This window comes from Zootoca vivipara, chromosome 9, assembly GCF_963506605.1.
Source record: "Zootoca vivipara chromosome 9, rZooViv1.1, whole genome shotgun sequence".
In the NCBI taxonomy this organism is placed as follows: Eukaryota; Metazoa; Chordata; class Lepidosauria; order Squamata; family Lacertidae; genus Zootoca; species Zootoca vivipara.
Window position 1 is genome coordinate 51,333,760 of NC_083284.1, and position 23,730 is coordinate 51,357,489.

The window sequence follows — 23,730 nt, forward strand, 5'->3', positions numbered from 1 at the left end:
TGCACATTGAGAGAATGCAGTTGAACTGGTATTAGTGGAAAAGAACTAGAGGAGAGAACTTCTGAAGTGGGTGTGTTGGTCTTGCATTGCCATTTGATGGTATGAAAATAATTCCAACCTACAGTGTATACTTAATGTTGTTTAGGGCCTCTGTTAGGCTAGAGCTGGGCTCAAGAACAATCTGACTGACACATTTTGTACCAGCTAAAATTTCCAAGTACCGTTGTCTTCAAAGGCAGCCCCATATACATTACATTAGGGCTGGCCGGTATATCAATATACAGTATAGTCCAAAACTGGTTTGAAGTCCATATCAGAATATCAGTTTCATAGTTTTTGACCTGGCGATATATCGCAAATCATGATGTGTGTTAGGGCTGGGCGATATATCATCCAAAACTAGTTTCAAGTCCATGTCATTGTATTGATTTCATCATTTTTGACCTGGAAATATATTGCAAATGAAGTGTGTGTGTGCAATGTCAAAATCCCAATGTGGGGAAAAACATGAAGCTAGCCAAAGCCTCTACATATCTCCATCCTTATTTAAGACATTGTGATATATCAATATATCACGGTGTTTAGCTGCTGATGTATCATGATGTTGAAAACCAGATAGTGCCCACCCCTACAGTGCATTGAGAACAGGCATGTTGGATCAGACTGTAGGCCTTTCAGATCCAGTAACCTTTTTCCAACACTGCCCAAATATATGCCTAATGTTCTAACAACTAGGACCATGACTGCTTGAATGCCTTGTCTTCCATGCTAGCAGAACATCTCAGCATAGACAAGAACCAGAAGTGTATATTTAGGCTGGTTAACCTAACTGACTCTACCTCCCCTCTGCAATTCTCTGAGCTCGCCACCTTCTCCAGAGGAATGGGCAGCCTTTGGAAGAGTGTGACTGCTGAGGAAAGGGAGAATTTGCAAAACTCATCTATTCCCCCCCCCCTTTCAGTCACAGAAGCCTCAACTGCAGTAAAGAGCCCTCTAAGAGTAGAAGCACAAAATTAGATATGTTCTATTGTTTTTCTTCAAATATTCACATTTCCAGGAAGTGTTATTTTTCTTCTTCTATTAAACTTTAACTTTTTAGTACCTCTTCAAACATTTCATTAAAAAAATAAAAGATCAACAAAATCGGATTTTGCTCATGACGTTAGAATTTGGTTTAAAAAGAAGTAGAGAGGCCTTTTTGCAAGTTTGGGGGAATTTTAGTGAGTGATACAAAGCCCAAAATGGCTCAGGATTTTTCATACATTTAACAAATGTGTGAGAATTCAAGATGCGGTTTAAAGAAAGCAGTTTCCAAATGTATTAAAACTTGGGGGGGAAAGGAGCAGGATTGTTACTTGTAATTCGATAGCAGCAGGCTGTGAGAAACCAGAAAGTTGGCAAAAGATGACAAAGATGTTTCTCAGCAAATTTGCAGGGTGAGTTTTTTAAAAAATAAGTTTAATACAGTAAGATCTATAAAAATTATGCTGGGTGTTTGTTACTTCCAGTACATTGCAACAACTAATTGATGTCAGGCCCCTGTTGCTAATTAACCAATAATGCACTTTGTAGACCTCTTTAGTTTAACTTTCTCATAAATCAACACCTAGTCCAGTTTTCATATGGAATTTTGGCTACAAGTAACACAGGCAGCAGTTTGTATGCAGTTCGATTCCAGTTGCCATTTAAAAAGTCTTGAAATCAAACACAAGAGTTCTTGGGCTGCTCACTTTGGTGGCCCTCAGGAAGGTGGCGTAGCTGCCTCTAGTTGAAGAAGTGTACATGCGCACGAAAGCTCATACCAATGACAAACTTAGTTGGTCTCTAAGGTGCTACTGGAAGAAATTTTTTTTATCTAGGTTCAACAGTGTGTGTCATCATCTTTCAAGGCACAGTTGTTTCATACTGGGCAGGAGAAGAAGCACTGCAGCAGGAGCCCCAATCCCTTTTGCCATGGTTCCAGCACTGCAGTTGGGTCTGGGCCCTTCTGCAAGAAACCGCTTGTACCTTTGTCGCAAGTTGCCTATGAACTGTATGTTTGCAGTGGCTCTTAGAATTGGGCCACTACTTTCTTGTGATGTTACTGCGACTAACTTGGCTTTAATAGTTGATGTGCTTTTTTAGGGGGATGGCAACAGCCAGAGTTTAAAGAGAGTCTAATGTACAGAATAATGTATACATACTTACATTGATTGAGTTAGATGCTAGGATAACCTAATGCAACTCTTAAATCCTAGTCTAGACAAAGCCCTTGTGGCAATGTGAAGGATGCTGTGGAGAGCCAGGGGCACGCCTAATGTTTTTGTAAATTAATGGATTTTCTGGCCCAAACCTCCATATGGAGGATGTGGAGTGGGATGTAGCTGATAGTCTATGGCAGTCTGGCTGCGTGCCTGTCTCTGTTTTCACACTGGTTTGGAAAGGCATCTTTGAGGCAACAAGTTTCATTTATTCAAGCATTTGGTTGTTTAGCATATTGAGTGCTTCTGTCTTTATTTTCTGTCAATTCAGTTTAGGATTGCTTCACCGTTGAGCTAAGAGTTCTTTTTATTTGCTAATTTAAAGTCTCAGAATGTAAATTTATCTCTTTCTTTAATAACACACACACACACACACACACACACACACATACACACACACAAAATATAATTCCTAATCTATAGTTCAACCCAATTTAAATATTCTGCATACACATTGTATCCCAGAGATTCAGAGTAACTACAGCCTAAATGCATATTGTAAGAGAGAGGGCTTGCAGAGAGCAGCCCACTCTGCTTACTTCCATCAGATGGGAGAGCAGCAGCAAGTCTGGGAGTTTAAATCAGGAACAGGAAGGGTTAAGACGGGTCCAGGGCTCTGCAGAGTCCTGGTGGCTCAGCTCCAGGCTGGTAGCAGGGAAGCAGGGGAGGAGCTAGCTTCAGCAGGGGCTGGAAAGGAGGTAGACCGGCACCTCAGGAGCCTGGTTTGGGACCACGGAGGACCCATAGAGCAAGGAGGAGGGGCGTTTGGATGCCCAGTCTTAAAAGGGGGGTCAGAGCCCACGAGACGCCATTGTGGGCTTCTGCCCCATGCAGAGCAGACATGATTTGAGACATCTCACCACTGTATATAGCATGCACAATAAAACTATGAAAATCCAGAGGATGTGTGGAGTGCTTACTCGGGAGTAGCCAACACCCCATCTGTGACACATATGAAGTTAGAATACATGAATACTGCTCTGTTGTAAGATACATCTTTCCTCAACATGCTTGCCTCTTTGTCTGTATTAGCAAAATTGCTTTTGAGTAAAATTGTGTTTTACAGACTTGCAGGTCCTATGGTTTAAAAAAAAAAGGGAAAAAAGCTTCCACTTTGTTAGGCAGTCAGAATTCATAGTCCGCAGCAAGAGAATATATGTTAATCTTCTTAAAGGCAGCAGATAAGATTTCAGAATCAGATTAAATATTTGTGTTCCAATGTTAGCAGACCTCCCTGGATCTGTCTGACAATCAATAAATCCTCTGCAGATTCTTTGTTCCTTCTGTCTGCCTTTCACTCTTTTTCAAGTTGTGAGCATTTAAATGAACAACAACATTTATGCCGTTTTAAAATGTTAAATTTTAAAACAAGATAGGTTAATGTTTTATTTGGTGCTAACTTGGATTTGCATCTCATGTCTTGACTGCAATAACTTTAGGGTGCCTCATATCTGTGTTTAGAGGAGGATTGTTTAGGACAATGTGAGCAGATTAATTCATGCACTTCCTTTTGAGCAATAAAGGGTGTCTTCTGACTAGATCTTTATCATTACTCTACGCAGTATTTAACATAAGAAAAGACTCACTGTTGGATGAATGGTTCATCTAGGCTTTTTCTGCTATATAATTTACTTTTTATTTCAGAGTTCCAAACTCTCTGTCAATAATACTACAATGCTACTCAATAGGTGTGTTTTTTTCTTTTTGTATTTTTGTGATCAGCAAAAATGTAGTTGCTACCAGAAAAAATTATCTGTACTGGCTTGGAGGAGAAAATGTTAGTTTGCCTACTTTCTTAGCCAGTGTTGTACAGTTCGTACATTCACTTAGCCTAGTCACTGAAAAGTATAAACTAGGAACAGTGACTGTTACCACTGATTAAAAGGGTATTTAATATTATTGCCCTTGTTAGGCACTGCTGCTCATTAGTTGTCCAGTAGAGGGCACTGCTTTTATGTCAAAACATGAGCCAAACATTTGGTTTGGTACATTAGATCAGGCACCCCCAAACTGCGGCCCTCCAGATGTTTTGGCCTACAACTCCCATGATCCCTAGCTAACAGGACCAGTGATCAGGGATGATGGGAATTGTAGTCCAAAACATCTGGAGGGCCGAAGTTTGGGGATGCCTGCATTAGATGAATGCTTTTTAAGTTGCCACTTTGAATTGCTTTCTAAACTATTGTTTCTGTCTTACTTTTTCTAGCAAAATTCTGGTTTCCAAGAAGACTGACTATGGGAAATGACTGTGAAATAACGTCCCCCACTGCCAATGATACGCATGCACATTGTTTTTTATGGGGTTCTTAAAAATATTAGTTATGCTCACTTTTTTCACCAACAGCTTACAGGCTTTGTTGAAGTGATATAGAGGATGCTTAATGCTTACATATATAGGGTGGATTTAATTGAACAATGCAAACAGAACTGTCTTCTGATAAAGAATTCCAAAGACTTGCATAGGTGAAAATCTCTGCCCCTTTAGATGTCATGTTACGGTGTTGTTTGTCACTGTTCAATCATGTTATGATATTATTATGCTGCGAACTCAACATGAGCTTATGATAGTTTGCATAGCCTCCACTTTGGTTTGAGAAGTGTCCTACCTCTCCCCACCTTTTATTTTGTAAGGAGGCACAGCCGGGCCAACTTATTCCTCAGAGCAGGTATGGATTGGTGATCAGGCAGAATAATATGGCAAGGGCCTATTTGTTTACATGGTTAGTGAGTTGTTATATCTTGCTTGCTTTTCTTTAAAACAGGGATGAGGAGCCTGGGGTCCTTGAAATGATGTTGCACTATAACTTCCATCACCCCTAATCACTGGTCATTCTAGCTGGGGATGATGCATCTGAAGGGCTACAGCTTCTCCCCTCCTGCTTTAAAACAATCCATTGAAGTCCGCAAAATATTACAGCAAATCAAAATACAATGCAGGCTGTATCAGCCAAAACAAAGCACCCCAGAATAAAAGTGGGCAAGAGGCACATTTTAACATCTTACCAGGCCCTTGCCCAATGCTTTATGAAAATGCCTGTTCTCAGAACATGGTGGACCAACTACCGTAGTCACCAGCTAACGGGCCGGGTAGTCCTTCAAGAAGGCATGTGGTGCTGCAATTGAAAAGCTTCCCCCCTCCCCCAGTGCCTGAAGCCGCACAAGAGCAGAGGCGCACAGAGACAGACACCAGCGTTCGGCGCCCCTTCTGCACCCCTGATGGCCAGGCGCCCTGACACCTTGCGCCACCCGGCCTGGGCCTAGGGACGGCCCTGCATATGGTGAGGAAATTCTGAGAAAGCCTCTGGTGTCGATTGAATTATGAATAGGTTGTACTATAGGCTAAAGCACAATGTTATGGATGTACAGTGGAACCTCGGTTTATGAACACCTCGGTTTACGAATTTTTGGTTTATGAATGCCACAGACCCATCTGGAATGGATTAATTCACTTTCCATTTCTTTAATGGGAAAGTTCGCTTCAGTTTATGAACACTTCAGTTTAAGTACTCCGCGGACCATCTGGAACAGATTAATCCACTTTCCATTACTTTCAATGGGAAAGTTCGCTTCAGTTTATGAACGCTTCAGTTTATGAACAGACTTCCGGAACCAATTGTGTTCATAAACTGAGGTACCACTGTATTGAACTTTTCTCTAAGCTTTTAAAATTTATGTTGTTGGTGATTTATATGAAAACCAAAATATTTGCAGAAGTGTGACACTTGTACAATTCTCTTGGTGTAGCAACATAGTCCTAAGTGTCTGTAGCATGCAGTATCAATCCATTTTATGAACTCTGCTGGGATTGCCTACTCTACTGTCCCTCTGTACAAAGAATGAATTTTCAAGAGTATAGTTATGACAGTGTTTCAATGTGTGTGTGTGTGTGGGATATTCATTCATTAGAAAGTCTTTTTGGTGATCTTGTCATGCACTTTCCATATTTTGCCTTCAGTCTCAATGTAGTACTAAATAGAACCTCCTGAATTACTTTGGTTTCATTGTTTTTATTCTTGAAGACCAAAGAACCTGGTAACTTGCTTTAGCTGAGTTATTGGAGTCTTAATTATGCAAAACCAAGTCAATGGCTTTTCCCCTTTTTGCCTCAGCAATGCTTGTGGGCATGTATGGCATAGTGTATATGTATGCATTTATAAGTAACATATAAATATGTAATGAGTTATTGTAGCAGAAATGCATATAGATTATGGAGTTTCAAGAAGACATTCCAGTTCCTAATTTAGAGTCATTGAAAGATACCAGACTTAATGTGGTTGAAACCTAAAAAGGCACCCTATTATTTCCAGGCAAGTTTGGCAGTGGTCCAATGAAAAGAGAAGAAGTGGAATTGTACTTATGAAGTTGGTCCAATGTGTAGCCCTCCCAGCACATTGGTAGCGGGTGACAGACAATTTGGCCTGGATCTGGAGAGCATAAAACACAGCTTAAACAAGTCAAACTGGCTTTAGCTTCAGCTTCCATTGTTTTCTCTGTATGTTATAATGCTCATTTATTTAATTATTCTGGTAAAAACCTGTATTTGAAAGAAAAGGCAAACAGATGGTGTTCATAAATCTTGCTTAGTATGTAACTTTCCTTATATTATCCAGTAGTGATTAGTTCTATTTTTTCCTGATAGACTATCACCAAAAGTCTTTTTTGGAGGGAAAGAATGAATGTCACGTGTAATAGGCCCACCTTTACTCTGAAAATGCATTACAATTATATTTCTGGATTAGGTCACTAAGGATTGTTTTGTATGTGCAAACCTTTTGTTGACAGTGTGATCAGTCTCAGATTCTTGCTTTCAACAATGTGGATGTAAGACTATGTGAATTAAAAGCACACCTCTATATGGGATTGCAGTGCACCTTCTGATCACTGTGGAATTTTTAGGAACTGTGAAGATAGCTGGAAATGCTGCAATCCTATGTAAACATGGGCACTTCTTCATATGGGACTATCTTAAAAGAGCTGTGGGCATTTGTGAGCCATGATTATGCAAAGAGAATTTGTTGCCTTGTCACATTTGGTAACCAAGCTCTTCGCTTGCGATCCAAGGAGGGAATATATATGCAAATGGGGGAGCCCACCTCCTCCTGGAAGATTTATTCATTTTGCAACAACAGTTCCACGTCCACAGAGGCAATACCCTCTTAAAACACTGGTAACAGACTTGCTGTGGCAGAAACACCTAGATTTTCATTTTTTTAAAAGTTTAAATAACCTTTCATATTATTTTCCATATTGTTTTTGTTTCTTTTTTTATAAATTCTTTATTATTTTAATAAATATAAAAGCATCGACATACAAAATACAAAAGCATACAAAATACAAAAATACAAACACTCGCACAAAAATTGCGAAGAGAAAAGAAGAAAAACATAAAAAATAAAAATAAATAAAAATAAAACTATATACCAAACAGAAACAATATTCCATAAAATAAAATCAGTTCTTCCAGTTATTCTCCCTGTAACTTATACTATTCTTATTTTACCGCACATTTATGAATACTACATCTACATATCATTTTGTTCCTTACATTGTATATCAGGTTCAGCCTGCTGTTAGGGATTCAGACATTCCATTTTTCAATAAATATTCTTTAAACATCCTCCATTCCTCCTGTGTTTTTTGTCTAATTTGTCCTCTTATTCTTGCTGTTGTTCTTGCCAATTGTAAATATTCTAGCATCAGTGTTTGCCAATCTGCTATGCTGGGTGTATTTTTGGACTTCCAATTTCGAGCCACTAGGACTCTTGCTGCTACTATCCCATACACTAACAATATCCTTTTTTGTTGTTTTTATATCCGCTGGTATTATATTTAATAAGAATATTTCTGGTTTTTTTCTAAATGTATGTTTTATGTATTTCTAAATGTATGTTTTAGTAATTTTTTTAAGTTCTTCGTAAATCATATTCCAATAATTACAAATGGTGGGGCAACTCCACCACATGTGCATATATGATCCCTTATCCCATATTGTTTTTGTTTCAATATGTTGCTGTTTAGCCACCATGGGCTTCAGTTTGAGAGATAAATCAGGGTACATAATTAATATGAAATGAAATTAAGGAAGCACCAGTCCTATGAACAATTCTCCATGTTCACAGGCAAGAAACTGTAGTTATGAACTGTTTGGGATCCATGTAATGGAGAACGTTGGCTTGCCACTAAAGTGAGGCGAAGTCACAATATGTGAGGGGAGGAAAGAGGGCAGGCAGAGCACAAACACAGGGTTCATTCACAAACCCTTTATTTATTTTAGATACAAAGAATATACAGAACAAGAACAGTAAACATGAAAACATGAAAAGGCTCTCTATTTCACCCATTTGCCATTTACAAGTTGGTAGGTGATTGAAATGGCAATGGGGGTGGAGTGAGCATGCTCTTCCCTATTGCTACCCTCATCTGTTAACTTGCTGAATTCTTAATGCCTGGAGAGGGTTAATGGAGTAAAAGAAAGGAGCTCGTGAATCCAAAGATTGTCCGTGAAGGGACCATGTTCTCTAGTAACCTCCAGGATGGACTACTGTAATGCGCTTTAAGTGGATCTGCCCTTGAAATTAATCCAAAAGTTGCAACTAGTGTGGAATGCAGTTGGGCCAACTGGCAGTGGGCCAGTTGACCACAACTCCTGTTACTAAACATCTGCACTGGTTGCCAGTTACCTTCTAGGCCCAGCTCAGGGTGCTTATGTTGAATGGCCTGGATCCAAATGTATGAGATAATGACCACCCTACCTGTGTTGGTTGATCAGTGGTAGAGGCTTTCATGGTGGTTGCTGTGTTAAAGGAGGTGTATAGTCCAGGGACCTACGGAAGAGCATTTTTGGTGTTGGATCTGTGACACTGGAATGGCACCCCCATTGACATGCATCTTGCCCCGGCTCTGTATTCTTTCAGATATTGGGTAAAAACACACCATTTTTGCCAGCTTTTAGTAGCTGAAAGTTAAGTCATTTTTGGGGTGTTTTTAATTATGCTATTTATATAAATTCTGAGAATTATTTTAATGCTTTCATTTAATATATTTTATATTACTTTATTTTTTTGGTAAATTTCCTTCTGACCTTTTTTCTTGAAGGGTGGTATAGAAATCTCTTAATAAATAATGTTAAACTGTTGTTTGATGCTATGTGTGAACAAGTGACTGGCCATGTTTGCACACGACACTAAGCCATGGTTTGTTTTAATCATGATCTATTGAACAAAAGAGGATCAACCTTGCAGATGAGCAAAGTAATATTTGTTTTGTTTTCTTACATTTTGTGTCTCATCCAGGTACAGGCAGTGAGCATTTGGGCTGGGACAGTGAAACAAATCAGAGTACCATTTCAGACCTAAAAAGGAACCATGATTAAGACAAGCTCAGATTTGTAAGCCAACTTCAAGCCATGGTTTGTTGGTCACATTCAAAACCATATTTTGTGAGCTTGGTTTGGATGTACAAATAATCACAGTTAAGCTAAACAAACCACGACTTAGCATCCTATGGGAACAAACCTTCCCCAGAGACTTAAATTTCATGAAAATAAAAATGTGGCAACTCTTATGTATGCCGACCTGAGCTCCTTTAATAAATTTTATTTCTCCCTGGTTTGGCATCTAACGTGGCTTTCTTCTACACTCAAGTCTACCATGTGATAACTGCTGTGAGATTTGTCAATAGCAAAATAAAGAGAATCTTCTTTATGTGGGCTTCATTCTATATATAATTATTCTGTGGTCCTTCTTTCTAACTTCCCATTCTTGCAAAATATTTTCAGCGCTACTAACCTGGAATGCTGAATCTTGAAATATGTCTTGATCTCCTTTCAGTGCTTTTCTGTCAGTAAGAAAAGTTACACTAATTACTCTTAATCTTCTACCCTGTTTCTCATATTTTAAGACATACCCATAAAATAAGCCATAGCAGGATTTTTAAGCATTCAAGGAATATAAGCCATACCCCGAAAATAAGACATAGTGATAGGCGCAGCAGCAATGCCGGCCGCGGCAGGAGGAGGAGGAAAAAAATAAGACATCCCTTGAAAATAAGCCATAGTGTGTTTTTTGAGGAAAAAATAAATATAAGACATGTCTTATAATATGAGAAACACGGTAGTTCTTTTTGTGAAGAATATTTGACTGCCAGAAAAATAATACGAAATTACTTGGGGGATGGGAAGCGCTATTAAATCACCAGCGCTATAGTAATTGTAATAAGAATAATAGCAAATAGCAAAAGAGTCAAGGCTATGCATTTATGTATAATATAGTTCGCCGTAAGTGGTGTTAAAAGGAAAATATTTTTCTTTTGAAATGTGATGTATGAGCATGTATGTCTGTTTTATATCGGTTTACTTTCAGAAATGCAAGCTTCACTTTAACTACTACAGTGGTACCTCGGTTTATGAACACAATTGGTTCCGGAGGTCTGTTCATAAACTGAAGCGAACTTTCCCATTGAAAGTAATGGAAAGTGAATTAATCCGTTCCAGATGGTCCGCGGAGTAAGCGTTCATAAACTGAAGCAAACTTTCCCATTGAAAGTAATGGAAAGTGGATTAATCCGTTCCAGACGGGTCCACGGAGTACTTAAAGTGAAGCGTTCATAAACTGAAGCATGGGTGTAATTGGTTCCGGAAGTCTGTTCATAAACTGAAGCGTTCATAAACTGAAGCAAACTTTCCCATTGAAAGTAATGGAAAATGAATTAATCCGTTCCAGATGGGTCCGCAGCGTTCATAAACCAAAAATTCATAAACCGAGGTGTTCATAAACCGAGGTTCCACTGTATAGATCTGTTCAGATACAACATTCAAACTCTTAACCAAGGTTAAGTGATTGGGATCGGGTAATGGACTTGGATGCAATATTATCTCTTCTTCCCATTTCTTCTTTCCCATGACACAATTTTACATCTGCAGCAAGCTTGCCCATGGTTGCAAATCAGCTTTGGGCTGTATGCTACAGTATGACTTTTTCGTTGGTACACTACAGAATCTACCACATATGGGAAATATAAGATGCGGGTACAAAATGTCTGCTGAAATACAATATCCTCTTACCCAGTGGAATCTCTGCTTGAGAGTTTTAGTTTCCTTTCAGAAGCAACTGCCTGTATCCCTTCCATTTTTCTTTATCTTCGAGGGCTAGAAACCTGATTTTTTTTTAATTTAAAAAAAATTAAAGATGACATTCAAGATCCTGCACTGCATGGTGAGCTTTCAGGTGTGGATGATCTGTATGATCCTGTTTGTAACTTGGAGGTGAGTGGGAATTCTAGCATTTCACATTTTTGAAGGATGCAAGTAACCAAGGATTTAAACCACCACCACTGAAGCTTGAAACTGCAGGCAGTTTTTATCTAGGCAGTTTTAATCCCACCCTTTTATGTTCAGATTAGGTACATGTGGGGATGTGCTGAAAGGCTGTTAGCAGGAGGTTCTTTATGGACAGCTCAATAATAGCATCAATCTTCCTCCTCCTCCTCCTCCTCCTCCTCCTCCTCCTCTTCAGGGCTGTAAATTAAATAGAAATCTGAAAAGTTAAAAAATGCTGCTATTTGTTGATATAGATGTGCAGCTTGTTACACAATTTAAATATTTTCTTGGCAAAAAAATGTTATCTGAACACAAGATACAGGTAACACTGCCTTCAGTGCCTACCCAAGCATTTTTGTTTTTGTTTTCTTTGAAAGGCATGTATTTCATGTAGGTTATTAAACACACACACCATTTTCAAAGGTTTGCTTTCTGTCATAGCATGGATTGTCCCCCAAATGCCTGGTTGGTGAGTAGGTGGGAAATGGAAATAACAATGTGAGTTTGCCGTCACACTGATGCAGAGCCCAAAAGCAACCAACATTTAAAATATGTGTTGGAAATAGTACACGGTTTGCTTTTACCAAATTCCAATCTGTTCTCGAGTGAAGCACTTACGTTTGAAGGGAAAACATACGAAAATGTGCGATCTTATGCACATAAAAGATGTGCTTTGTCACCCTTTGGGCAGCCCATGTGCTTCATTGTGCAGTCAGCACAAGGTAAGTCACTGGGTGTATGCATGTGGGTGGGTGAATAATATAATTATTACAGGACTGAATTGAAGCAAAGTATCAAATAGCATTATTACAGAGCATGCAAAGATGGGTATGGATCATAATTAAAACTTAATATAGGCCTGGCCCACAGGTTTATAATCTAAAAAAGGCAAAATAGGCAAAAGTGGGGTATTGGAGGGCAAGGGTAATACAAAGGAGTAAGAGAAGCTACACTATTCCTCTAGCAAGTTATTTCTATGTTCAAACATCATGGACTCAGGCTACAGTTTTGGCTACAGTTCTTGGGGGCAAGGATTACTCTTGAGCAAGTGTCTAAATAATGTCTGCCTCCTTTCTTTTGCCTTCTCTGGGCTTTAGGTGTGAGACTGTTTTCTCAGCCAAATAATCAGTACTTTCTCTTTGAGTAATGCTTCTGTTTTATGGTGATACACATTACATGTACAATGAATGTTTCAGGTGGTGGCCAACCCTTCATGTGCCCCTGACCCCTGTGTTATCCTGGCTAGGAGGTTTGAAAAGGGCTTGTTAATACAGCCACTGGGCAAGATTCAGCGTCACACTCTTTTAATCATTCCATCTGCACAAGCATTTCAGTTTTGCCTGATGGAACAATCCCTCCCAACCCTTCCAGAGCCCATTTTGGAGGGGGAGGGGGAGGGGGGCACCCCATTGCACAAGTGAAAGTCCTTGCACAGGGCTTCTTCCGCTGACGGGTCTAGTTTGGTAAAACCCACCCACTGTACAAGACAAACACAGGATGTTTGGTGGCATGGTTGCAAGCCCCCACTACACACACATGCACATGTTCTCTCTCTTCTTCCTTCCCCCTTCGACACCTAAAATGATAAGACAAAGTGTGGCTTAACAGGACTGCACAGATGTGTAGCCTCCCAGGAAGAATCCTGCAGCTGCTATGCTCTTTTTTTTTTTTACTACTGCAGCAACACTAATTTGAACTAATGTGTCATCTGAATCGAGTTCATGGCTAAATTCTCTTCTTGCCATCTATGAGCTGTAGCCAAGAATAAACCACCAGTCCTAAACCTAGTTTGGCTTACTGTGTTGTATGAAGCAACTAAATGTATTTCCAAGCAAAACAAGTTGCTCACATTGCTTTTCAGCAAAAGTGCATGTGTAATAGCATCTCAAAAGATGACTTCCATGGACCGTTTTACTCCTGCAGTAATAAGAATATTTATTGTAGACATGGCATTTGACCACCAACCATATGGCAACCCATTAACTTTCTATGTAAAATAAAACATGGTTACAGAAACAAACCTACGGACAAATTAAATAGTCTTTTGGGCTGGGATAAATGCTGGCCTCAACTTTTGTTTTCCACAGTTTTAAATATCTATAGCACAAAGGCCACAAGTTGACATATAGAAGCCAGCTGTACTGCATATTATTTTAAATGACAGCATGCTATAAGGGAAGAAGATAATAAATTTCCTCTAGCAAATGCCATTACACGGTTTATCTGCTGTCCAAATATAACAGTAGGCACCTGTTTGTCTCTTCCCCCATCTACATCAAAGAACTCACTGGCAAGCAGGGCAAGTTACCCTGTGGCTTTTTAAAGCTGCTGTCTGTACAATCTTGCCTGTAACAAGAGAGCAGCTGTTGAATGTTTCAGCATTTTACACCATGCCTTAGCACAGTTAATGTTTTAGTTGAGAAACTGAAGGGAAATAATATAAAGCAAAGGGTGCTCAACAGGTGGCCCAAAGACCATAATGCTATTCTCTCTGCTGCTTCAGCTGATTGGACCCTTCTGAATTGTTGTTGTTGTTGTTGTTTGTCTCAACATACATCACTATAGTGATGGTTACCTCTGCTGTTGCTTTGCTGTCCCTTCCAAGTGACTGATACGTAAACTGTGAAATGTATGGCTCACATGAATCTTGGCAGTACCAGTGCAGGGCAGTTACAATGTGGATGTTTTCAAGTCCCCAAAATGAGAAGCACCTGTATCTTCTACATCCCAGTATGGTACTCCAGTATGGTATGTCTGACACACAGGGGTTGGAGGAAAGTACAGTAAAACAGGATCCAGTCTTAAGTACAAGTTTGAGAGGACATCATTCCTGCCCATTGGCCATGCTGGCTGATGGGAGCTGGGGGTTGAACAGCATATGGAGGGCCACAGGTTTTGTACCCCTGCTCTAAGGATCATGCCAAAATTAGTGCACTGTATTGGTATAGCACATTTCTGCTAAATATGGCTAATTATTCTTACACATTTCAAATCAATTTCAAAATCAAACAGCAAGACTGAATAGGGGGCAGAATCCTCACAGCAGTTTTCATGTTGTCACACAGCAGTACCTCTTTTCTGAACATCAAGCTCTTCCTATCACAAGCTACTTCTTTTTTCAAAGTTGAAAAAGTTTGAAAAGCACCTTGTAGTGCTATGTGGAGATGAGCTGCTACCTGAGAAAAAGAAAGTGGTCTTTGCCTTTGAGATCTTCCAGATTTCAGGCCCTTGACTTGTGTACAGCCATAGAACATGGTTATGCAAAATGCATGAGAAATGTACTAAACCCTTTCCACTCTGCTTAAGCTCTGTATAATGTTGCACATATTATAAGAGCTGGTGAAACTTGTAAAATCTTAAATCAACCAGGTGAAACTTGAGGATATTTATAATACCTGGGTCCCCCCCCCCTGAAAACACATGCTCTGTACTTTTTTCAGTAGAGAGGCTCTCAGTCCATCAGAGAGCCATGATGTGTTTTTGAGACAATGTTAGTGAGCACAGCACAGCCCCTTGGTTTAGACTTACTTCCTGGTAAATTGCATTGGGTTTCAGCCTTAATTGCTTTCCTTGCTCTCCACACCTACTCTACATCTACTTTCCATAACTATGCCATCCCAGTTATCATCATAGCTGTCAAGTTTTCCCTTTTCTCGTGAGGAAGCCTGTTCAGCATAAGGGAATTTTCCTTTAAAAAAGGGAGAACTTGACAGCTATGGTTATCACCCTCCTCTCCACTACTTACCCTCCTTTGTTATTTGACTCATTCTCCAGAACTGCTGTTTTGTGGTTCACCATATTTTAACCCAACAGTGTACTTTACTGGTCAGAAAGAAATTTTAACCCAGAACTGAGAAACGCCTGGCAGGCAGGGGCAGCAACATTTGCTTTCCCATTGGCTGATTCTCACTCAAGCCAATATTCAGGGTAAAGGGTGCTGTGATCCCCCAACAGGATTTGGCAAAGCCTTACCTTTAGGTGCCTTAGCTACTCCCGTTTGCTAGTATGTAGAAACTTGTATGCTGTGAACTGCTCCGAGATCTTTGAATGAAGGGCAGTATACAAATTTAAGGTAGGTAAGGTAGGTAGGTAGGTAGGTACGCGGGTGGCGCTGTGGTCTAAACCACAGAGTCTAGGGCTTGCCAATCAGAAGGTCAGCGGTTCGAATCCCCGTGACAGGGTGAGCTCCCATTGCTCAATCCCTGCTGCTGCCCACCTAGCAGTTCAAAAGCACATCAAGTGCAAGTAGATAAATAGGTACCGCTCCGGCGGGAAGGTAAACGGCATTTCTGTGCGCTGCTCTGGTTTGCCCGAAGCGGCTTAGTCCTGATGGCCACATGACCCGGAAGCTGTATGCCAGCTCCCTTGGCCAATAAAGCGAGATGAGCACCACAACCCCAGAGTCGGTCACGACTGGACCTAACAGTCAGGGGTCCCTTTACCTTTACCTAAGGAAGGAAGGAAGGAAGGAAGGAAGGTAAGTAAGTGAATGAATGAATGAATGAATGCATGAAGATGCATAATAAGTGGCATAAGAGGAAGAATTTTGTAATGACACTGAGCAAAAGGGAATTTTCATCATGAGAGAAAGTGGCTGAGGTGCTTGTGGGGAGAAGGTTTTTGGGATCAAAGGCTCTATTGAGAACTGAATGAGAAGCTTTATTCATTTTCTACTGAATATGAATATGGGGGTCTGGGGGCCAAATGCAGACCTCCAGGCTGCTCTCTGTCTTGGAACTCTCCCCAGGTCACACCTTTCACTGGCTCTGCTATACACTCCAAACATGTTTGCCTAGTTTGGAATGTGTCCTTGAATTCTGGTAATACATCTTGCTTCTCTGAGAGATGACTGTAAGGATGGGTGTGTGAGTGTCTATAGAAACTAGTTCAAACTACGTTTCCCCATTACATGCGCATGTGAAAGACAGGGAAGAAAGATTAAATTTACATCCATTGCCTCTGTCCTTGCATGTGGCCCTTGAAAGGTTGCCTGGGAGGGAATGCATCCCTTGAACTGAAGAAGGTCCTCCTAGCTCCGTCTTGGTGTGTTCAGCAGCATCCTAAGAACAGGTTGTGTGCACCTTATTCAGGTCACATTTGCATGGAAAGCTTCTCTGGTTATGTCCGTGCGAATGGCAGTGACTGTGGACCCCTCTCTATGTATTCAGTCTTCCTTCTCACTGTCCCCTTGTCTGACATAGAGGATGGAGTATGAGCTGAAGAGGATTAGGATTTATTAAAATGAAGTAATTGTTCATGCAAGCATGGCTGCAGGTATTTAGGACTGAGGTGGTTTCCTGCTTCACTTTCAGCTCTTTAAAAAATGCAGGGTAAGAAGCATGAGCCTTGAGTCATAGGTTGCCACCTATGAAATTTGTACCTGTGAGCACAAGCCTTTGGATTAAAAAGCAGAATAGGATATAAGTCAGGAAAACCTTTCTTCTCTCAATGGGACATTTAGGGAATGGGGAATCTAACAAGACTAAAAGTAATTGTTAAAATAAACACATTGTAGAACAAAGGAAAATAAAAGCTGATGGAAGAGAAGCACTGCATTCCTGTTATTGTGCATCCCAGAACCACAAGAAGGGAGAGAAATATGATCTGAAATAAGCTTAAGAGGTTCTGTAATTAAGCCTGGATTAGTACAATAGTATAATATACCTGTTGCCCTTCTGCAAGTAAGTGGCAGACTAGCCTGAGGACGTCTGAATGGCTCCTGCTTTTATATTTGGAAGATCCTGCTCTTCTATCAGCAGCCTGGGAATTGCTTTGCTGTCTCTCTCTGTATCTCTCAAGTTTTTTTAAAGACAAAATTTGTTCAAACATTGCATCTAAGAAGATAGACCCTGAAATGTGTCAAACTGGCAACTTTGGTGCTAATTCAATTCCATCAGTGGAAACAATCTTATACGTATTTAGGATGGAGACAGCCAAAAGATTGTGATTCTTGCCAACTGTTCCTTTTTGTGGCTCCCTTTGTATATCTGATTTGGATGATGATGAGCATTTTTTGAAAGGGAACAAATTAAATCAGTGGCAGACATCCTGAGAGAGATGCTGCACTGTGTCCTTTCTTCATGTTACTTTGCTTAGTGAACCTCGGTATCAGTGTGGGAAAGACAAAACCTGGGACTTCCTGTAACCCAGTATTGGGCCACTCATAAAAGTCATTTCTTTTGAAAGTGACCTGAAAAGGGATAGAGGGGAAGCACTACAGCATTTGTAATTGCCAACTCATGTGTATAATAAATCTCAATTCCTTTTCTCTGTTTAAGAAATTCCAGCCTCTTCCCTCCTGCTCTTAAGATTCAGGACTCTTACCAAGTGGTACATTAGTTGAAGCTCTGTGCCTGCACTCTTTCTGTATAACATCCACACTCGTTGGGGCATTTCTGCTATATCCAGCGTAGAACTTTAACCAATATATACAGTATTTTTTTCACTGAGTAGCCATCGCCTCTGAACTCCTAAACTAGTTGGTTTTGTTGTTGCTTACTTCATGTGGAAGAGATAGGTGGATGCAGAGCTCTGTTTTCATGTTTGAGCTTTCCAAACAAAACTTTTCACCATCTCAGCCTCCCCCATTTGAACCTTTGAACTCTTTAAGGTTTCAATTAACATTAGCAGTTGAAGGCTGAAATGCGTACATCTTCTGATGCTTTTTGCTTGTTAGTCAAGAGGCGGCCTTGACCCCAGACCAAACTTTCCACATTCAAAGGCTAGAGAAACTGCTGGTGTCCCAGTCATGCCGATCTAACACCAGCTTTCAGGCTAAAGAAGCTCGCAAGAACTGATCCAGTGTCCCAGGAATGAGCGTTGGCAAAGCAAATTGACAATACCATCCCCCTGCTTCTTGCTTCTAGTATGTCATAGACAGAAGGAAGCACTTGACCATGGGAAATACATCTTCATCTGTCATGGCTAAATTCTGCTGAAATGTACCCTCCGCTAACTTATTTAATCTATTAGAAGCCATTTGCCTTTTTTGTTTCAACACACTGGGTTGACATTATTGGTTGACTTTCTATTATGATCAGTTAATTCGGTAGCTGCAGCCAACCTATGAGTGTGCATTGTGTAGTTATGATTGTTTGTCCCTAGCGTGCATTACTTTGCTCTTACTAGCAGTGAATTTTATTTGCTAGTATATTTGTTTATCCAGTCAGTGTGGAGAGATCCCCTTCTGTCTTTTTTTCAATGACTGTTTTGAGCTTTGTTATCAGGGTCATCTCAACCATGTCAGGCGCCCGGGCGCTGTGGTGCGGAGATCGCGCCACGCCCCCGCCCCGCCCCGTTTCTTGTCGCGGCTAGTGGGCGGGCGCAGGGCGCAGCATGGCTTCCGCACGGCTCTGCTGCGCGACGCCCCCCTGCCAGGCTGGCACCCTGGCGCCCCACACCACCCAGCCTACCCCTAGAGCTGGTCCTGTTTGTTATTCTGTTTACTTTGGTGATGCCAGTAAACTAGAAGCTTATTCAGCCTTATCTCCAGATATTTTATAAATCCATGTATGAACTTCCAATATTTATTACTTTCATTAAAAAGAAGCATCCATTTAGTCATGCCTAATTACTTTTGAAGTTGCACCTTTCAAATCCATGACCTTTTAAAAATGTGAAATATTTTGGCAATAATGGATATAGGTTTTTTTTAACGTATTCTTTGCTCCATTACAGATATTCCTATTTATAATTATATGTACATAGTGAAAACCTTTCATTGTTTAATATGGCTTTCAACAGGGAAACTGTTGCAGTCTTTCACAGATGGTTAGCAGTGTATATATATAGCATGTAAGTGCTTGTGGAAATGGTAGTTGTTGTGTTCTCCTTTGTGTTGTACTGGAATAAAAGTGGGGAACATTAAGAAGGTGATGCCTTGAGTGACAGAAATTTGGCAGCTTGACCTGGAAACCTCACTGAATTGAATTTATTCCTGTTGACTTGTTTGGAGCAATGACACTGTCGTCCATTGAAAATGGTCTCCCATTGCTTTCCCATGTGACTTTTTTTGGTTAAATGAACCCCTGCCACATTTAGCCTTAGTAATATTCTCCAAAAGATGACTGTGTAATACCGGTAGATGGTTCAATGACTTTTCTGCCAGAAAGATTGCATCCACCACTTTTTCTCCTTTTAAGTCAAAGAGAACCATATGGCGGTTTTCATTGGTAAATTAAACTTGTGCTAATGGGCAAAGCTACTTCTGGGTCTCTGTGATGAATTAATAGTAATCTTTAAAACCAATGAAGGCAAAGCACCTCTTTACACAATCTGTTACCTTGGCCCAGGGTTAATGTTTTGAACTCATTTGAACCTCTGACTTGTTTACAAATCCATGGCCGAATTAGAAGTTGAAAGGAGGTGAAAGGAGATCCACAACCCCAACCATATCTATGGTCCTTAATTCACCTTTCTTACATTACTGTAACGATCAGCTGAACAGCAGCAAAATCACCTATGAAAGGTGATATTTAAAATTCCCTAGAGAAACATGGTGGCCTTGAAGTTGGTTTAAGATTCTGACTTGTTCTCAACCCAGTAACTGCAGTTTCTCAGTTTGGATGAAATGGGAACTACCATTTATATATTTTAAGCTGTTGAAAATTGCAGCATGGCAAGAAAAGAGGAGGGAAGAATGTTTAGCAACTTGACGACAAAGTAATTTTCAGGTGGCAACTTGGGTAACTAATCTCATGTATGTAACATTAGATATGCCTAGGCAGCTTTGAAGTACTGATGACATCTCCATGAAAATAAGTGGCAGGAAATGTGTTCTTAGGGACTAGGAAAGGAAGAAGTTCCTCTTAAACGTTTCTAGTCCTAGTGTGGCCTTCATTGGCTCTGGGGAGCAAAAGCTTTATAATGACTAGTGAGCCCAGCAATGAAGAGAGAGAAAATGTCCCTGGGTCTTAATCTGTTACTTTGCATATGAAAAGTTAACCCTTTCTGGTCCACACTGAAAAGTATTGTTGGAAGTTCAATTTCACTACTCTCGTCCATTGTTTATATAGCATAAAATGACTTTTTTAAAAAAAATAAAGTGAACAGGTGAATGGCTAATGAAAGCATAGAAGTGTGTGTGTGTGTGTGTGTGTGAGAGAGAGAGAGAGAGAGAGAGCTGGAAGGGTAGTACCCTGTTTCTCATATTTTAAGACATACCCATAAAATAAACCATAGCAGGATTTTTAAGCATTCAAGGAATATAAACCATACCCCGAAAATAAGACATAGTGATAGGCACAGCAGCAATACCAGCCGCGGCAGGAGGAGGAAAAATATAAGACATCCCCTGAAAATAAGCCATAGTGTGTTTTTTTGAGGAAAAAATAAATATAAGACATGTCTTATAATATGAGAAACACGGTAGCCTCCAAAGAGGCTCTTTATGTCCTGAGTGTGACAGAGGCATGATAAATAGGGACTAGAGAGAAAATCTTCTCTGTGGTCACACCTAAATTTTGGGACTCTATACCCTTGGAGATTTTATCGGCCGCCTCTTTTATGGTGTTTCGCCATGAGGCAAAACCTTTCCTGTTTTAGGTAGCTGTGTGTTTTATTCGAAGTTTTTTTAAAAAAAATCTGATGCCTTACTTTATCTGCTGTTCTAGTCTATTTGTGTTATATTGTACCTTATAAATTTTTATTGTACTTTATGGTTGCTTTTGATTGCTTTCAGCTGCCCAGAGTGGAATGTAGGCACCAGATAGAAATGTTCCTATAGATAAATAAGACCTCTGAATTGTTTGATAGTAAATAATGTTATTCCGAATGAAAATTATTGGCCTTAAGAGCTCTTGCGGTTAAAAACAAGCATAGTTAAAATTCCTTTTAGTGGAGAGGTAAAAGGGGTGGAGGGGGTGGGGATGTATCCCTCTAAGCCTCCAGACAGAGCAGAATCCTACAGCCTTCCCACAGTCATGCTCTGGCTGCTTGGGTGCTCTGCAGCTACGGTAGCAGCACATCCCAAACAGAACCGGACCCCTCTCCTATTAGTACCCTGCATGCATTGTTGTCTCACAATGATTGGCTATTGGACTAGAAACAGCTGTATCAAGCCTTTGGTTTGCAAAAGAGATTACAGGCCTTTCTCATAGAGTCTGATTGGTTGGCAGTGTGTGCTCTGAGAGAGAGAGAGAGAGAGAGAGAGGGACCAAAGAAGTAGGGTGGTAGTAGTAGTAGTAGTAGTAGTAGTAGCAGCTGCTTCTAGGCAGTTTGATTACTTTTGTCCTAGAGTTCTTCTCCAGCTGTCAAATGAATGGGCTCCCTCCACCAATCTCTCTCCCCATGCCACCCCACCCCCGTTCCAACATCAGTGATTGTTTGGGCAGGCTAAGAAATCTAGCAGGCGGGTTTGGTTTCAAAAAACAAAACAAAACAAAAAACAAAGACGTTCCTGTTTTTTCTTTGTAAGAAAAAGAAAAGAGAGGAGGTAGAGGCTGGATTGTTATTTAAAAAATAAAAAAATACAACTTTGTATGTAAATACGCACAAGCTGATTATAGGCTGGGGCACAAGCGAAGGTTTGGGTGAGCCCAGGGCTATTTTACATGAGAATGTGCAGCCCGACTGGCTGAGCGCGTCTAACTTAAGGCAGCTCCTTGATTAGCATAAGACTGGGTGGCTGCCTTGTTTCCTGCCTTCAATAGCTATTCACTGTAGTCGAGGCGGAGAGGAGCAGGGAGGCAAGGCAAGGCAAACGCACCGGATTTGCAGAAAGCAAAGCGCGTTGGGCTTAATCTCGCGGTCCGGCTGCCCCCCAAGCCTGGAGGAGCTGGCACGGGTCGACGGGCGCAAACGTAGGCAAGCACAGGCGGTGATGGGAAAAGAGGAATAAGCGTGTATGCGAGAAGGAAGGAAGGAAGGAAGGACGGCAGGCTGCAGGAGCCTGGAAGAGACGGGACTCGGGAGCCCTCGGCCATGATGACCATCTGCATCGAGCACCATCGCTGCTGCCTGTAGGTTTATGTACACCTTGAATGGGCGCGCGAGCGAGGGATCCTTGCTTTGCCAGTGCAGCAGGAGGAGCTGCGAGAGCTGCTAACGGGGAGAATGGGCGCTGCTGCAGCAGCCATGATTTTTCGGCTGCTCCATTGATGTTTTGCTCGGATTCTGATAGGTTGGAGGAGGGCGGGGGAAGCCAGCCTTTGGCCGCTACCAGCACTTCCCCGCGAATCCTATGGCATTGCAGACCCGATGCTGCTTTGCTTTGCTCCCTGCGGTCTTTCGGGTCAAGCCCAAAGGCAGCCTGCTTTGCCTAATTCGCCCGGGCCTTTTGTGTTGCAGATCACAGTTGGCCGAGCCTTTCTGTGCTGAATCGACCTATTGTTTTGGGACCCCAGAGCTTCCACGCTGCAGATCGCTTCTCTTCTCCCCCCCTCCCCCTTTTTTCCGGTCGCTCTTCTCCTCCTCCTCCTCCTCCTCCTCCGCCACCGCCACTACCCCCCCGCTTTAGAAGCCACATAATTTGCCTCTCCTCCACTTGACTCTGGAAGCTACAAGCCGGGCTTGAGCGCCAATGAATTGTAATGCATTGTGGGACGTGTGTAAAAGAATTGGATTTTTCCAAGGGGGGAAAGGAAAGGACCTGCGGTCTGCTTGATGGACAAGGTAGTAGCAAAATGTTGCTTGCAGAGCCGACCCGAGCGGTGCCTGTAAAGAGACGTGTGTAAAACGAGTGCAGCGAGCAAGCTGTGAGGCCTCCTGGCTCATGCCGCCGCCGCCGCCGCCGCCGCCGCTCGTGGTGGATTAGACTGCAGGTAGCCTCAAAATGAAGAAGACGCGAAGTACAACCTTGCGGCGGGCCTGGCCTAGCTCTGATTTTTCTGATCGCATGAGGTCCCGCAGTGAAAAGGACTACCGCCTGCACAAACATTTCCCCCCAGCTTTCCTTTCCCAGGCTTCACGGGGCTACATGACATCTGGTCAGTAACTGGCTGTGTGTGTGTGTGTGTGTGTGTGTACATCTGTATGTTTGTTTCAAGGCATGGGCTGGCATGTTTGTTTATCTCCCCTGTGCAGTGTAAAAAAGGGTTATCTTGTGACTGATTAACATAGGTTGTAATGAATAATGCAATTTCTTTTAAAGCTCACATCCACCATTTTGTACCTCAGGAAGATTCACAGCAGGGCCTGCTCAATATGGTGTTTAAAGCCTTCCAGGCCCCCCCTTCC

The 23,730-nt window shown here is 41.3% G+C and overlaps 2 protein-coding genes across 3 annotated transcripts in view; both read left to right on the top strand.

The window, feature by feature from the left end:
* LOC132592647 (storkhead-box protein 1-like) overlaps positions 1-11,744 on the top strand; it is a 40,794-nt gene extending 29,050 nt beyond the window's left edge. Inside the window, exon 2 of the mRNA XM_060278736.1 lies at positions 4,447-11,744. Within this exon, the coding sequence (XP_060134719.1) occupies positions 4,447-4,550 (104 nt within the window). The 3' untranslated portion in view covers positions 4,551-11,744. The remainder of the gene's footprint in view (positions 1-4,446) is intronic.
* The window catches only part of STOX2 (storkhead box 2), a 104,866-nt gene continuing 92,877 nt past the window's right edge, over positions 11,742-23,730 (top strand). The window contains exons 1-2 of one of the 2 annotated variants that reach the window (XM_035111718.2): positions 11,742-22,514; positions 22,843-23,480. In XM_035111718.2, the coding sequence (XP_034967609.2) occupies positions 23,327-23,480 (154 nt within the window). In that variant the 5' untranslated portion in view covers positions 11,742-22,514; positions 22,843-23,326. The remainder of the gene's footprint in view (positions 22,515-22,842; positions 23,481-23,730) is intronic. The other variant, XM_035111719.2, reaches the window with a different exon arrangement.